The following is a 16,167-nucleotide window of genomic DNA, read 5'->3' on the forward strand; positions in this document are numbered from 1 at the left end:
ATTTACAAATAAAATAGATTTATAAAATATTTAAATTCTTAAATATGATGCAAAAGCAACCACAAAGTACCTACAAAAAGGCGAGGAAAAAACCGTAACACATTTTATAATATCCCCGGACTTAAGGGTGGCAGTCCTGTCGGATCAACAGTTGGTTACAGCTAGCAGATACTGTATTTGCTGCTCCAGTTACAGACACAGATGCCAAGGGGCGCTTTCTGGGCGCAGTGAGGCATGGCTGAACTGCTTTATCGACGCTATGTGGGTTGCCAAGCGACCGTAACCAAGAAAAAAATTCAAAACACAAGGCCCAAACACTGAGGAGCCAGCAAGGCGTAAGGAACAAAAATCCCAGGCCAAGGAAGAGCTAAGAAAAAATGGTAAGAAATGCGGCAAGCGCCTGAAAAATGTTGTCAGATAGTCCGAGATATACTTATGCGCTTTACAACCAGATACTTTCACGTGGAAAAACCGACTCGGCAAGCTCGAGGAACGCGGCCAGCGGAGGTCCTGGCAGCGGCCTGGGAGTCACCAGGCAGTCGAGAAAGACTCCGGTGCCGGCCTCTCTCGAGGATTTCATCATCAAGCGCGATTACACGGGTGCCAGGGCTTTTCTGGAGGTATGTTGATATTGAAAAAGTAAAGGATTCCTAGTTTTTAGCACTAGTACTTCCTTTAGTACGCAAACGACGACGAAGACGAGGAGGAGGGTGCCCAGGCCATAAAACAGCGGCAAGTGGATCAATGGATTGCGTTTTGCAACTTTCACCTAGGCGACTACCAACAGGCTCTTGGCCAATACAAGTCCATACAGAAAACCGCCCCTGTCCCCGATGGGAAAGTGGATCTTAACCTAGCCGTCTGCATGTTCTATTTGGGCCTTTACGAGGAGGCTCAGCAGCTGATGGAGAAGGCTGCCGACAGCCAGCTAAAGCAGCGTCTCCTGTTTCACTTGGCCCACAAATTGGGCAACGAAGAGGAGTGGAGTGACCTCCAGGAGGAGCTGCAGAACTCGTCCAGCTTGGAGCAGCAACTGAGCCTGGCTTCGATGCACTATTTGCGAGCCCACTACCAGGAGGCCATCGACGTCTACAAGCGAGTGCTCGTAGACAACAAGGACTACATGGCCATCAACGTGTACTTGGCTCTGTGTTTCTATAAGCTCGACTACTACGACATGTCCCAGGAAGTGCTAGATGTGTACCTTGGACAACACAGCGATAGCACCATAGCCATAAATCTGAAAGCCTGCAATCGATTCCGACTATTTAACGGTCGTGTGGCGGAGCAGGAGATCAAGAACATAGCCGACAATGGAACCTTCGGGGCAGATCTTCTGCGGCACAATCTAGTTGTTTTCCGGAATGGCGAGGGAGCCCTGAGGGTCCTGCCTGGCTTACTGAACATCATACCCGAAGCTAGGCTTAATCTAGCCATTTACTATTTGAAGCAGGGGGATATCCAGGAGGCACATGCCTTGATGAAGGAACTGCAGCCCACCTCGCCGCATGAATATATTCTCAAGGGCGTAGTGCACGCCGCTTTGGGTCAGCAACTAGGATCAGTAAGGGCCTTAAATGTTTAAATTTAATTCACAATTCTTATATCTAATCCCCCACAGAAAGAGCACATCAAGACGGCCCAGCAAAACCTCCATTTAGTGGGAAGTTCGGCCACAGAATGTGACACCATACCAGGTCGCCAGAGCATGGCCTCTGCGTTTTTCCTCTACGAACAGTTCGAGGAAGTACTTGTTTACATGAACTCCATTCGGAGTTACTTCGTCAACGACGATGTTTTCAACTATAACTTTGCCCAGGCCAAGTGCGCCACAGGGTACTACAAGGAGGCGGAGGAGTTGCTAATGCAAATTTCCGACATGGACATCAAGAACCAACACACTTACTGCATGATCCTGGCCAAGTGTCACATCCACTGCGGTCATCCGGAGCTGGCCTGGAATGTGTTCATCACCAGGGACACAAATGCCGAGGCCTTCATCCTGTTGCAATTAATTGCCAACGAGTGCTACAAGTGCGAGGAATTTTGGGTGGCAGCCAAGGCCTTCGATATGCTGGAAAAGTGAGTTTAATTAAATTAATAAAAATGCTACTATTTTATTGGTTTACTTGTTTAGACTCGATCCCAGTCCTGAGAATTGGGAAGGTAAGCGCGGAGCCTGTGCTGGAGTCTTGTTTGCTTTGGCCACCAAGGCTCATCGGGGTCGTCCTGGTGGCGGAATTACTGAAGTCATAGGACTCCTACGGGATTCATCGAATGGTCAAGCAGAAGCTATGATTAAAACCATAAGAAAGCACATCAACAGTTTCAAATAATTTTGTTTATGAAAATATATACATTTTGAATAAACCAAAAGGATTCATGACTTTCTCAATTAATCAACAAGGTGGTAAAATAAATCAGATAATGAAATTTAATCCTCAAGAGGTTTTCTTCTTAATCAATTAAATTTCTTTGATTTTCAGTCAATTTAGGATAATTGAAACTGATTCGCCCAACCAAGGCTCAGTACGAACAAAATTGACTTGGATGGTTCATTAAAAATTTATTACGTATTTAGAGTTGAAAAATAATGCTAATTTATTTACAATTCGCCTGGCAGCATTCTTGGCAATATTACTGATTAATTTGCGGCACACACGCCCATCAATTTGTATCCGCAAACCACTTTTGCTAATTAATTCAATAGAATTCAGTAAAGAAAAGTGACGCTGAAAATTGCAAAAGTTATGCCAGCCAGTGCCCACTTAATAAATCTGGCACAACAACTTTCAAAAACTAATTGATAATTAATGGAATAAAATCCCATCTTCGTCTTCTCTAGCTGCTGACGCTGCCAACAAAATTCTCTGCTCAATTTAATTCCCTTGAGAGGCAATTATGCTTGAAATGTAGCCGCCTCGTCCTTCCGTTTTCGTCCTGCCCCCATGTGGCCCCCAAATGCCGCCACTTTCTTTGCCTGCAGTTTGCTTTTGTTCAATTTGCTGGCCATTTTGCCTGCAGGACCTGGAACTGGAACAGAGACGGAATCAGGACCCATTGCCTGAAGTCGGCAGGCAGGAGCCGGAGCCGGGAGCCTGAAACCGAAACAGAGGCCCAGCAGCAAATGAGAGAAACGCATAATTAATGCGATTAGCAAATTGCGAAAGTGTGACAGCAATAACAACAATACAGGCTATGATAATAATGAAAAGGACAACGGTTCTCAGGACATTAAATACTCTTTTTTTTTTTTAAAAATGTTTCTGATTATTATCTGAAGAATGGTATTAAAAAGAGGATAGTTTTCCATCGCAACAAACACAAATTTTAATGAAAAGAAAGGGCTAAGTCAGTTTCATTAATTACAAGTCTTATGTAAAATTTATAAAAATTATAACGATTTTAAAATATTTATATTTTTAAATACTAACTATAGTATTCCAGCATACCTTTAAGACTTAGTTAGATTTTCTTTTTGAACAACACACTACATATTCCGATTTTAGGTCAGAACAAATCAGGTTAAGACCCTATACCCCGACAACAGTTAACGGCCAGAAGATGGCTCAGCCAACCAGCGGAAATGTGTCGCAGCCATTTTGCTTAATTGGCTTGTCTTTGTACTAACACCAACAACAAATTTAGTTGAGAGATAAACCGGAAATGGCGCAGCATTGAGCTAAATATATAGATATGTTTTTTCTGTTTTCGGCAACACTTTTGCTAATTAGTGAAATAAATATTTAAGCAGGAGCTGAGCTCAAAACTTTAACATCCATAGCGCGGCTGCTATTTTGCAGCAATGAATTTTTTTTACTCAAAAAACTTTGACCCGGCTATAAATCAGCTGCTCCCAGTATCTGCCACTCTTCCCGGCCATCCGCTCTTAACAATTCCATTACAAAAATTAAAAGCAAATGCAAAGCGAACTTTTTTTCAACAAGCCCCCGAAAAAAATTGCAAGAAAATAGTTATTAAATATTTCTTTGGCTCAATTGCTGAGCAAACTTTTTCCAGCACCTACAAATAAACGAAAAAAAAAATCCCAAGCCAGCCAAAGGGGACACCGATGAAGTTTTGTACATGAGTTTTTCCCAAGCTCGTTTTTTTAAGTTCTTGTTAAACTATTCATTTAACTGATTATCGTTCTTGCATTTAAATATATTATGGGAACCTCGGCAAGTTCAACCACTTTTGCAAAGTCATGGGTACCTGGTATATGTATAAAAGGAAGTCTTTTTCCATTCAACAAACTTCCTCAAGCACACAAACTTTTAAATTCCATTAAGTACAATAAATCTTGTAGCCGATATAGCCAGACAACCAATGGCGTTGTGTTTTTTCTTGGCCATGCAGCCTTCGCTGGGGCTCATATTGTTCACCCATGCCTTTTTTGAGGTTTTTGATGGGGGTACCCCAGAAAATTTGACTGAAAATCTAAAAAATATTTTGTCTCTAGATTTTGATGCAGATTAATGGAGAATTGATGTACAAATCGTTTAAGGTATTCCGATTCCGAATCGGATGAAAATTGACAAAGATATGGCCTTCGCCGGGGATCATATGGTTCCTCCATGCCTTTTTTGAAATTTTTGAAGGGAGTACCCCAGAAAATTTGACAAAAAATCTGAAAAATATTTTGTTTCTAGATTTTGATGCAGGTTGGTGGAGAATTGATGTACAAATCGTTTAAGGTATTCCGATTCCGAATCGGATGAAAATTGACAAAGATATGGCCTTCGCTGGGGCTCATATTCTTCCTCCATGCATTTTCCAGATTTTTGAAGGGAGTCCCCAGAAAATTTGACTGAAAATCTAAAAAATATTTTGTCTCTAGATTTTGATGCAGATTGATGGAGAATTAATGTACAAATCGTTTAAGGTATTCCGGCTACGAATCGGATGAAAATTGACAAAGATATGGCCTTCGCTGGGGCTCATATTCTTCCTCCATGCAGATTTTTGAAGGGAGTCGTCCCCAGAAAATTTGACTGAAAATCTAAAAAATATTTTGTCTCTAGATTTTGATGCAGATTGATGGAGAATTAATGTACAAATCGTTTAAGGTATTCCGGCTACGAATCGGATGAAAATTGACAAAGATATGGCCTTCGCTGGGGCTCATATTCTTCCTCCATGCATTTTCCAGATTTTTGAAGGGAGTCGTCCCCAGAAAATTTGACTGAAAATCTAAAAAATATTTTGTCTCTAGATTTTGATGCAGATTGATGGAGAATTAATGTACAAATCGTTTAAGGTATTCCGATTACGAATCGGATGAAAATTGACAAAGATATGGCCTTCGCTGGGGCTCATATGGTTCCTCCATGCATTTTCCAGATTTTTGAAGGGGGTGCCCCCAAATTTCACAAAAAAATCTAAAAAAAAATTATTCTCTAGAGTTCTATGCAGATTAAAATGATGGAGTGTTAATGCCCAATCGTTTTACTATTTCTCGTATAGATTAAATTAATATTGGCAAAAATATATTTTTCGTGTTATTAAAAACTTATTGTTAGATGAAGAAATTTTTAGCACTGAAGCCCAAATTCCTACTTGAAGGCACCCAGAATGTTCGGCATTATGAGGAGCTAATATATGCACAGACTGACAAGGAAAACCTCAAGGTTATCTGCATGATTAACGAGTTGAGTAAGTTTGGCAAAATGGCAGAAAAAGCATAAAAACTTTGTAGACATTAGAAGAAAAACTGGCCACAGGCCAATAACATTGAAACGGAGGAGGCTGGGTACAAAAAATATGAAAACGGAATAAGTTCATACCCTTTCACTACTGATATTAAATTCAAATTGAACGGACAAAAATCTCGAAAGTCCCGAAACGTATAATTAAAATTTACCAAGTAGATATTTGAGAATTTAGAAAATTCGTGTTAAACTGAAACAATGAGTTCGGATGAAAATAAGGTGGAGGCTGCCTTCCAGACCATGGTGGAGGAGAGCGTCAAGACCAACTTTGAGAAGAACGGAATCATGGCCAGTCTCAGATGCGAAATGCACGTAAAGGTCCTGCAAATGATGCGAGGACAGCTGGATATGCCCAAGTCAGAACCTCTGATGGGGATCAGCTCATCCAATCGCTCTACTGGTCGCTCTACCGATCGCGCTCTGATCAAGTTAATTAATCAGCTCGTCATGGAGTTCTTCAGTTGGTTCGGCTACCGTCACACCCTGGAGACCTTTCGCATGGAAACTGGCGACCAAATATCCTTACGAAGTGAATTAGAGAAGCAGCTCTCTATTAGTCCCGAGTCCCCGGATATGCCCCTTCTGGCCCAACTAATAATGAGCGTCTGGAATCAGAGTGAAGACCGGCCGATTCCAAAGAGAGTGGTGCATCTTCCAAATCCCGATCTTCCCAATCCCAAGGCTCAACCACAGCCCCAGCCCCAGCCTCAGCGCACCCGTAAGATAAAAGATGAACCGGAAATTCCGCCAAGTACTTCCGGTGCGGTCATAAAGCAGAAAAAACTAGTTCAGCACAATCAGACTCTGATTTTAAACGATCCTCTAAGGAAGCCCATCATGGTCAAGTCAACGAAGAAGCAACTTCCACGTTCCGTCAACAAACCTGAGCGAACAGAATGTACGGAGAGCTCCGAGTCGGAATTGGATTCGTATTACAGCGAGGATTCGGAGGACAGTGATGCCTACGCCGATATTCCTGACAGGCAGTTCTACATTGAGGAACTCCCACCAGAAAGCAAGTACAATCCTGGCCATGGCGAAGAAGGTCCTTACGAGGAGAAGCAAAGCTTTGCCGAAAACCTCTTCCAGCGATATCAGCGGGAAATGAATCAGCGGGACGATGAGCCCAGTACATCGAGAAAGGCATACCAGAAATGTTTCAATGGAAAGCGTAAAGCCAAGTCCACTGAGTCTGAAAACAGTTCGCAGATGAGCGTCAAGGAGGCCTTGGAGTTGCAGCTTAACACTTCTCGAGGGAAAGCATCAACCTCCCAACCCCATTCCACTAGAAAAGCCAGAGGTACTCTTTGGGCAAAAAGCCATCAGGACATTGGAGACGAAGCTCTCCTGGCTGTCACGAAGCCCCAATGTCCTGAAACACATATTGGGAGTGTGGATATGAATAGCGATGAAAATAGCGAAGGGGCGGACGAAGAGGAAGAGGTCAGCGATTAATTAAAAAGGCACTGAAGACTCCGTCTAATTTAACTCAAAATGTAAACCAACGAATGACATTTCAATATTAAATTCTAGTCTGCTTTGTGCTAAAGGATTTTTGTAATTTTTACATTAAATAGAAATTTCGAATAGTGTGTTTTTTTTTTTTCTTTGGGATGCTGTCTATATTTTATATTTTAAACCTCAGGAAGCAACTCATACTTCTCGTTAGTATTCGAATCCCAATCCAAAAAGTGAACAATTAGTAAGCATGCCTTTAGGGCTCCACGGGGAAAGGAACACAGAGTTTGAGGCATGTTCCAGAATGAGGGCCCAGCGTCCATTGTGCTACATCATTATAATTGAAATCAATATCCCCCAGATGCTCCGATGGGGGAAATGCAGTAAACGCGAAACGGATGCCGCCTGTCAATTGGATTGCATTAAAATGGCGTGCGAGTCTTAACACCATTAATTACAATGGCAATGAGTCAATATTATGACAGTTGCAACTGCGGCCCTGCCACACTCAGGCCATGAGCGATGGAGAGGGGAGTACTGAGGATGGAGATGACCAAAACCAAGGACACGGCTGACATCTTCAATCAATTAATTAGGCCTATTGGGCTTGGCTGTGAGGGTTCGTGACCCGTTCAAGCATTTTGCACAGTTTGATTGATTTTATGCAGATGGTGAAAGGATTTACAGGAGTAGCCCTCCAGGGAGGTCCTTCACAATGAGGATTGAGTGATGAAAATCAATATTGCCCAGGGTTATGGGGCATTTAATTAGAAAATTAAATAAAATACACATTTTAAATTATTAGAAAAGTTTAAGTATTGTGTAAAAATTAAGTAGTAGTCCATCCTTATCCACAATAGCTTCAACTTCATCCAATTCCTCGCAAGTCCTCTCCAAATATTGCCAACTGGTGCCACGTTCAACCAATATCCTTCAACATACTGTACTTACATACATAAATGTATGTCCCCGACACACATATGTATATGCATGTAAGAGGGTATATATCCATGGCATATCAATAACCCGAGGGGAAGCGTACGAAAAATGCAATTTTAATTAGCCAGACGTGCGACAAACGCACGTAGAACGCATAACCGCAAGATGGCGCTGCAATTAGGCGAACCCATCAGGATCCTGACCCCGTACCGTCCATACCCTGCACTCCCTGGACACTGGCCGAGTCACTCAGTCATCGGCTACGTGCTGCTCCGCCAAACAAAATTATGTGGCCAAATGTTCGCGGACGGCGGGACGGACGAGAGGGAGCCGGGTTGGTCGGCTATGGCCAAATTACTTTATCGATTTGCCTGGTACATTTGTACAATTTGGCTTGTTGCATACATTACCCGTTGGATGAGCCGGCGTGGGTGGTCCGTGGGCCGCATCTGAGGGGGCCGCATCTGAGGCAAACTGGATGACCACGCTAACGAGCCTCATTAGTGGCATGCGTGGCATCGGTGGCATCATTTTCTTCTTCCCGCTGACATGTGGAAATGGCCTGGAACGTGATTTCTTACGGCAGTTCTCGAAGCAGTAATGAGTGGAAGGCACAAAATTATTAAGGATTAATGGGTCATCTCAAGAAATTTAAACTCTTTTACATTTTTAAATATGAAAAAAGTTTTAAGCCCTGAAAACAGAAGTAATCAACTGTAATCAGCCAACACTCATAAATGCAATAACTTTCTCTCACTTGTTACTCAGCTATTCAAAAATTTGATTTCTTTGGCCAAACTAATCTTATTTCCTACCAAAAGCAATCCCAAGCCTGGTAAGCCATTAAACCGGACATCCAAATCAGTTTTGAATAAAATTTTCCCAATTATGAACTTCCGATGCCAAACAAAATGCCTCATGTTAGCCCGGCTTACATGGCGTATGTGTAATATTTTTGGTCAATTTTCCTGGTCTCAACCTCAGCTCCTGCTGATCTGTCCTTGGCTGGCATGGCCAATGATTTGCGGTTTTATCTAGACCAGGCCAAAAAGGACTGAACAGAAAAGCTTATGAAAATTTGTTTTCTCGGCCCACACACTGTTTACAGCAATTTTATTGTGGCCAACTTTTGACTATCATTTTGTGGCTTTTGCCTTAGCCCACATATTTGTATATCCTTAATCCAATCAGCCACGCCTCGTAAAGGGCGAGAGAAAGTTTCAAACTCTGATGAATTAAGGAACAATTTACGAATAAAAAAACACAGTAATGATAGAGTGATCGCCACACGATTAATGACATTTTGTGGAAGGCCACTGACATTGGCGTTATTAGTGTGTACAGTGTGCCACATAACGACCTTTTTGAAATCAAGCGAAAAACTCATATTAGTGATTTTTAATGTGAAAGCAATTTGGAAAGTTTCCCGCCAAAATAGAAAAGTTCTTACGACATAATGAAGAATTCCTCGAGGAAGGATGCTAACATCTTGATTAAAACAAGATAGCTTTTGGTTTTGATTGAAAAATCAATACATTTATTTATATTTATTTATTTATATAAAAAAAAGTCCAAAAAGCAGTTGACTGCTTTCCAATAACTATTTCCCAATCTCAGTTTGAAGAGGAACTTTCACCAAGTCGAATGAAAGTAATCAGCTTACCTTTCCCACCTACCTACACTTCAGTAAATATTAATGCCACCGACAGGTGCGATTTCCCACAAACCAATTTAAGCAGATCATATATCGAAAGTATTGCCAATAATATCCGATTTTATGGGGATTATCTAACGAAGGCAAACAGGGAAGGCAATCAAACGAGTGCAATTGCCGAGATTAACATTAAGTTGGTGGGGGGGAAGCTAGGGTCTAGGGAAGTCCTGTGCGCCTTCTGTTCTGTTGTCTATTAAGTTTTCCATTACAGGAGATAGCGATCAGGACACGCCTTCGCAGCAAACATTTTCGAAGCGAAAAACACATGTGGGCCAACTTCAAACGTAAATCGAATAAAAGGCCCAAAGTAAAAGCAGTTACCAGTTACCAATATCTAAGGACTTCAAGCCTTCCAGTCCCCACTTCGCAAATGTGTATATGTGTGAGTGTGGCAAGGTCCTGGGAAGTGCAATGTGTGAGTGTGTGACAACAATGGCATTTTGATACTTTTGTGTGAGATTTAATGAAATTTGAATCCTTTTGTTGAGTGGAATGACAACAGCAAGGAAGTTCTTGTAGATGTTGTAAGCGAAGGTGGAAGCGGGGACGTCAAGGAGCAGGAAGTAGCAACGAAACGGGGAAGGACATGAAGCCTTCGCCTGTGGGCAAGTTTCGTGTGGCTGCACAGAAAAAAAATATATTAAATTATTTTTAATTTTATGGTTTGAAAATTCCAAAACCAAAGATTATTTCCAGGAAAGCCTTACCTTTTCTTTATTTTAGTTTTATTAGAATATTGTTTTTTTTTCAGTGTATAGAATATTCATATAGTTGAAGCCCTCATGTGGGTGTGTTGGTATTTATATGTATAAATAAATGTGTACATTCGGGTGTCTTACAACAATAGTAAAACAATCTTCTTAATGCACACTTTGGCCTAAAGGAATTTTTCCACTTGTAAAGCGATACTTGTAGGACAGAGATATGTGCTTGGGTCCGGGACTCCTTACACCAACCACTTCCCCCCGGCCCCTCATCATGATCGTCAATTTGGCATTAGATACTATACACTTTTGCGTTTATTTATAGATAGGGCACAATATATACATATTGACAGAGAAACATGTTAATAAACAGCTGGAAGTTTGGTTTATTGTCGTCAGGAACTCTTCAGAAAGCTACATCAAGTGGATGGAAATAAAATCTGAGAGATGGGAGAGAATCTCTGAGACAATGTGCTTGGGGCATTGGGGGAGCTTGCCAAAAGGGTTCCTCTGTTTGTCCGGGGTCGGGGCTGAGGTATCAATAACAATGTTGTCCTGGCGGGAGAGCTGCGGTGAGGACTGGGAGCCACAAGAACATAGCTCTTCGTCGGATATTAGTTGCCTGGCAAGGATGTCAGCTGGCAGACTGGGAAGATGTCGATGATGATGATGATGAGGGCACCTCCTTTAATGGGTCCACATGGGTGACGATGATAATGACAGAGCCTCATCTTTGTTGTCAAGCTCTGGACCACATTTCAAGTTTACTCTCAGTTAAAACAAATTTTCAAGTTTAATTTCGAGTAGATTCGACAAAGGACAAAATCAATTTGCCAGAGGCCGAGATCAAAGGACCCTGTCGAGAGGTCTCAATCGAAAATGCATATATTGATTGACAAATAATAGTTTACTTTTGTTTTTTTAAAAAAAAAAAAAACGCTTATTTTACTAATATTTTACATAGATTTTACTATATTTATAAAGACAAGGGTATCCTTTTTCCCAAAACATAGCTAAAGAAACCTAATATCCTGCTCTTGACTGTGCTACACCTCCCCTGCCTCTCGGGCTATCTAGACAAGTGCCAATACATGTATACACATCCTTTAAACACACACATGTAGTATGCCTACAAATTTGCAAATTTACATTTAATTTTTGGCCCAGACAAGACACCTAACATGCAATTACTATATAGCATCGAGAATATTCGGTTTCAGGGCGGTTACCTTTCACTTTAAGGTAATTTCAGGATACCTTGCCCCATCCGAAAGTATTTCATTGCTTAACTGACGTTTTAGCGGTTTCAATGGTTTGAGGGCTGTGGCATTCGCTTTTTGGCAAGTTTTTAATTAAAAAATAACTCATATCACACGCCAAGAACTAGTTGCTTTTATTTTCTGTGCAGCGAAAGATAAATTTTTTGGGTTTGACGCAATTTTCTGGCTTGACGAAATATTCTTGTGGTTCGTTTTGCCTTTTTCGCCGGGAAAACTCGGCAAGTTTATGAAAATTCTTTGTTTATGTCAAGGTGTGTGTGTGGATAAGACTAGTGAGATGAGATGAGGGTGTCAGCTTTCCTCGGCATCTGGGGGCGTACAGAATTGTGTTGGTTTGTTAATTTTACTCTCTATGCCACCGTTGCTACCAAATTTATATGCTGGTTTGGCTCAGCTAGGAAAACTTTTCGGCTTTCGCCCGATGAATGTTCATTTGCAGACGTGCGTGTGTGATTTTCTAATTTATGAGCCCAGTTATATGTGGGACAAAAGAAGAAAGTTCGGTTTTCCATTTAAATAAGTGAACAGAGGAGAACTCAAGCAACTACGAATAATTAAAACATTTTCTGGCGACAAGAAAATAAGAAATATTCTTGTTAGTTCAGCTCCAAATTAGTAAAAACTCAAAGAATATACATTCGAAAAACAAAATCCAATTTAATTATTTGATAATTTAATTAAAGAGAAATGTAGCAAAGGTTCCTACCGAAAAATCATACAATATCCAAGGAAAATATGCATTTTCATAAATGAAAACACAAATAATTCTTTGTTCAATCAACTCACACAGCCAGCAAAGTTCAAATGACCCACAAAAGCACAAAACAATGCTAGGAAAACAATAATATTTGCATTTAATACCAAATAGGAATAACTTCTTACTCATCTCACAATGGGCAACAAACAAAAGCTCAGGAAAAAGAAAGGTTTACAGAAAAATCAGGTGCCCAGGCCCGAGAAGTTAAGGTTTTTGGCAGCTTAAATATTTCACAAAGTAATATCAATTCAATTTGTATTCATTGGGGGTCCTGTGTGCGTATGTTTATTTGGATCTTTGGGCACCTCAGTAGTCATAAAATTCCAATTAAAGGAACTTGAAGGCTGAAAAAATTATTTATGAGCTTGGAACAAGACCAACATGTGAAACTATCTAGTGAGGTTAATAGTCGCAAAAGGAATTTGTTTTATATCTCGTGGTAAAAGTGTGTTTTATTTGAAGAATATATACATTTGAATCGAAAGTTTCTAGAAAAAAAATTATAGCAGAAAGAGGCTAAATTATACTTACTTTCAAAAATTCATTTCATAATTAAAATTTTATATACAATTTTGTATAAAAATTTATCTTATATTCATTAGGTTCTACATTAATTTTATGGTTTTAAAAGCCACCGTTAAATTCCCGCCCAATTCATCGATAAATAATACCAGAATTTTCAGCATTTTTCCGGCTAAGTTGGCAGTTTAGCAAAGACACCAACCATTCACTTGAAAAAATTGCATTGAAATGGTAATTTTGTGAAATATATCTACAATGTATATCGATATATTGATAATTTGATAATTTATACGTGGAGCAGAAAGTCCAAGGCGAATAATGGCAAATAAACCTAAAAAAGAAGAAGGAAGTGGCAATGACTGGGACCAGAGCGATGAGGACGACAACTGGGACGATTGGGGCGACGACGAGGATAAGTTTGTGCATGTGGAGCAACAGGATAAACAGGAAAAGCCAGAGACAACTAATCCCAGTGCAAAAGCAACAGGAGAGTTGACTCAAAAAGAGGAACAAGGAGCACCCCTGCAAACTACAACGTCTCCTACAACTGCTACTCCCTCGACGTCGTCACCATGGGGCCTATGGGGTGGCAAGCTGAGCTCTGTTCTGAGCACTGCCACCGAGGGGCTGGGCACCATAACCACGCAAGTCAACCAGGGCCTGAACCAAATAATAGGTGTGCCCGATCCGGAGGAAATGGCTCGCATCAATGCCGCCGAAAAGGCCAAGGATGCACCAGAACCTGCCACAGAAAAGAGTAAAACTCCAGCTAATACGCCAGAAGAAAATCCGGAAGATGACGAATCTACACCAGCCTTCGGTCTTGGTTTCGTCACCAATCTCGGCTCGAAGGTTCTTAACACGGGGCTGGATACCCTCGAGGGAATTGGAAAGAAAACAATGACCATCTTGCAGGACAACGACCCCAAGCTGATGAACAAGAGAAAACTCCTTGGCCTGGAGGCCAACAAACCCAATCTCAGTGCGGTACTGCTGGAGGCAAAGAAGGATGCAGACCAAATGGAACAATCGCTAATGCAGCTGAGGCTAGAGAAACAGAAGGCACAGCTGCGATTTGAGATTCTATTCGAGAACTACTGCGGCTTGGTCCACTTTGAAGCACTAGAAATCCTCTCCAAGGAGTCGTGCCTTAAGCTGGAAACCCTATTGGAGGCGGTCAGTGGAAATGCCCTCGCAGAACTGCAGGAAACAATCAACGAGGTGAAGGAACTTCTCGAGCTGGAGGACCTTGAGTGCGAGAGCGAGGGGGACTACGATGCGGAGGAGTTGGGCGAACGGCTGGAGGGCACCATAGCAGATGCGGAGCTGGGAATTAAGTTCGAGGATGTGGTCAAGTGAGTAGTCTTTGGCGTCTATAAAATTCAACCAAATTAATGTTGTTTTTACTTCATAGACACTGGTCGCAGTCCCTGGAATGGCTTAACTCCGAGGAGGCCACCTCTGCCGATCTGGAGCAGGCGTATGCCAAGAGCATCCATGCTCTGAGTGAAGCCTGCGCCCTGGAAATCTGCAAGCTGCACAAGATAGCCGAACTGCTGCTGGTAAAGCCGCATCATAGCACAGCCAACGAGGTGGATGGGGTCGTTAATCTCTGCAAGCAGTTCAACGGCCACCTTCAAGGACTCAGTCACAGATACGCTGCCGTGCTGAGCAGCAAGCCGGATAAGGATGAGGCTAAGGCCAAAGTCAGCACCTTCTTTGCCGAAATGCTATCCGCAGCACAATTCATCGAAAAAGCCTACAAACTATTTACTCCAATTCTTCAGATGGGAGCGGTTTAAAAGAATTAAAATTAAAACCATTGTTGTACTTGCTATTTTTACGTTTACTTAGTGTCCTCCATAATGCTTGTTTTCTATAAAAAATTGATTCAAATTGTAAATCAACGAGATGCCATCTATGTGATAACATTCCAAAACCATTTTGGGAATCATTTTCTTGGGATGTGGTCTCCAATTTACTTCTTTGTACTTTAGTCCTAATATATATCTCAAATGGTTATGTATTTTATTTAAAAAGTTTTATTGGAATACTGAAATATTTTTGTTTTGAAAACTTATAGTAAGCGAGGCATTTTATTCATAAACTTACTGAATTCAAAAGCACAAGCAAACGAATCTTTCACCATATCTATTTGGTTTTAATAAATTATTTATGACCATGTCGGAGCGAAGTAAGCGATCTGTAATCCTGCTGAAAGCCCCAACTGCAGATGATTTGTATGGTCCGACGATGCGTAACCACAACCTGGATCCGATTTTCATAGCTCCCTCGCACTTTGTGTTCAAGAATTTAAGGATGCTGCGGGCCAAGCTCATGGAACCGCACAAATATGCTGGGATTATCTTTCCCGCACCTCGGTGTGTCCAGGCGGTACACGAAGCGCTAGACAGGAATCCCCTGCCCAGCTGCTGGCGCTCTTTACACAATTACTCCCTGGGAAACCGCACCCACAGCTCGGCCTGGTTTACCTTTCAAAATCTGCCCACTATGGGTGATCATGCCGCCAACGCCCATAACCTGTGTGATCTGATTGTGGAGACATTCGGACCCAAGAGGGATCTTCCCCTGTTGATGCCATGTGGCAATGGAGTCGGACATACGCTCCGGCTGCGATTGGTGGCTCAGGGCTTTCGGGTCGATGCCTGCGAGGTTTACGAGAGTCAGTCTCATCCAGATTTCGCTGAGCAGATGCGTCACGCTCTGAAGTACAAGCGCATGGAGACCATTGTCTTCTTTGGTCCCTCCAGCGTCCGGTGCTCCCTTCAGTTTTTCGAGAAGTACAATGTCTCGCTCAAGGATCGCAAGCTAATAGCCGTGGGAGCGGGAACCAGAAAGGCCATGGAGGATGCGGGCATGGAGATGGACGCAGTGGTGGACCCGACCGACCTGGGCCAGCTAATCAGAGCCATCAAGACTTAGTTTTGTTTAATGTTTTTACTTGTTTTTAATTTGGTATGCTTTCCAAATCAGTTAAGTGTAATTCAAGAGATTAAAGCTCTGTAACGTTTATCTGAAATATTGAGAATTTTGAAATTGTTTATCGTTACTATATTTATAC

General features: G+C 41.7%; 4 protein-coding genes across 4 annotated transcripts; all 4 read left to right on the forward strand.

Annotated features, from left to right (window-relative positions):
* Nucleotides 1–106: 106 nt before the first annotated feature.
* Nucleotides 107–2,336, forward strand: Ttc26 (tetratricopeptide repeat domain 26). Its single transcript, XM_017247349.3, has 5 exons — nucleotides 107–380; nucleotides 453–620; nucleotides 680–1,564; nucleotides 1,622–2,082; nucleotides 2,138–2,336. Exons 1-5 carry the CDS (start codon nucleotides 378–380, stop codon nucleotides 2,334–2,336), a joined length of 1,716 nt encoding a protein of 571 aa, XP_017102838.1. The 5' UTR covers nucleotides 107–377.
* A 3,445-nt stretch (nucleotides 2,337–5,781) lies between these two features.
* On the forward strand, nucleotides 5,782–7,300 carry LOC108129377 (uncharacterized). Its single transcript, XM_017247350.3, has one exon. The coding sequence runs from the start codon at nucleotides 5,910–5,912 to the stop codon at nucleotides 7,164–7,166; it is 1,257 nt and encodes a 418-aa protein (XP_017102839.2). The 5' UTR covers nucleotides 5,782–5,909; the 3' UTR covers nucleotides 7,167–7,300.
* A 6,052-nt stretch (nucleotides 7,301–13,352) lies between these two features.
* LOC108130036 (protein FAM114A2) lies at nucleotides 13,353–15,024 on the forward strand. The gene is made up of 2 exons (XM_017248385.3): nucleotides 13,353–14,440; nucleotides 14,500–15,024. The coding sequence occupies exons 1-2, from the start codon at nucleotides 13,404–13,406 to the stop codon at nucleotides 14,885–14,887; spliced, it is 1,425 nt and encodes a 474-aa protein (XP_017103874.2). The 5' UTR covers nucleotides 13,353–13,403; the 3' UTR covers nucleotides 14,888–15,024.
* A 154-nt stretch (nucleotides 15,025–15,178) lies between these two features.
* On the forward strand, nucleotides 15,179–16,125 carry Uros2 (Uroporphyrinogen III synthase 2). The gene has a single exon (XM_017248386.3). It carries the CDS (start codon nucleotides 15,261–15,263, stop codon nucleotides 16,026–16,028), a length of 768 nt encoding a protein of 255 aa, XP_017103875.2. The 5' UTR covers nucleotides 15,179–15,260; the 3' UTR covers nucleotides 16,029–16,125.
* Nucleotides 16,126–16,167: the final 42 nt, after the last annotated feature.

This window comes from Drosophila bipectinata, chromosome 3R (assembly GCF_030179905.1).
Source record: "Drosophila bipectinata strain 14024-0381.07 chromosome 3R, DbipHiC1v2, whole genome shotgun sequence".
Taxonomy (NCBI): Eukaryota; Metazoa; Arthropoda; class Insecta; order Diptera; family Drosophilidae; genus Drosophila; species Drosophila bipectinata.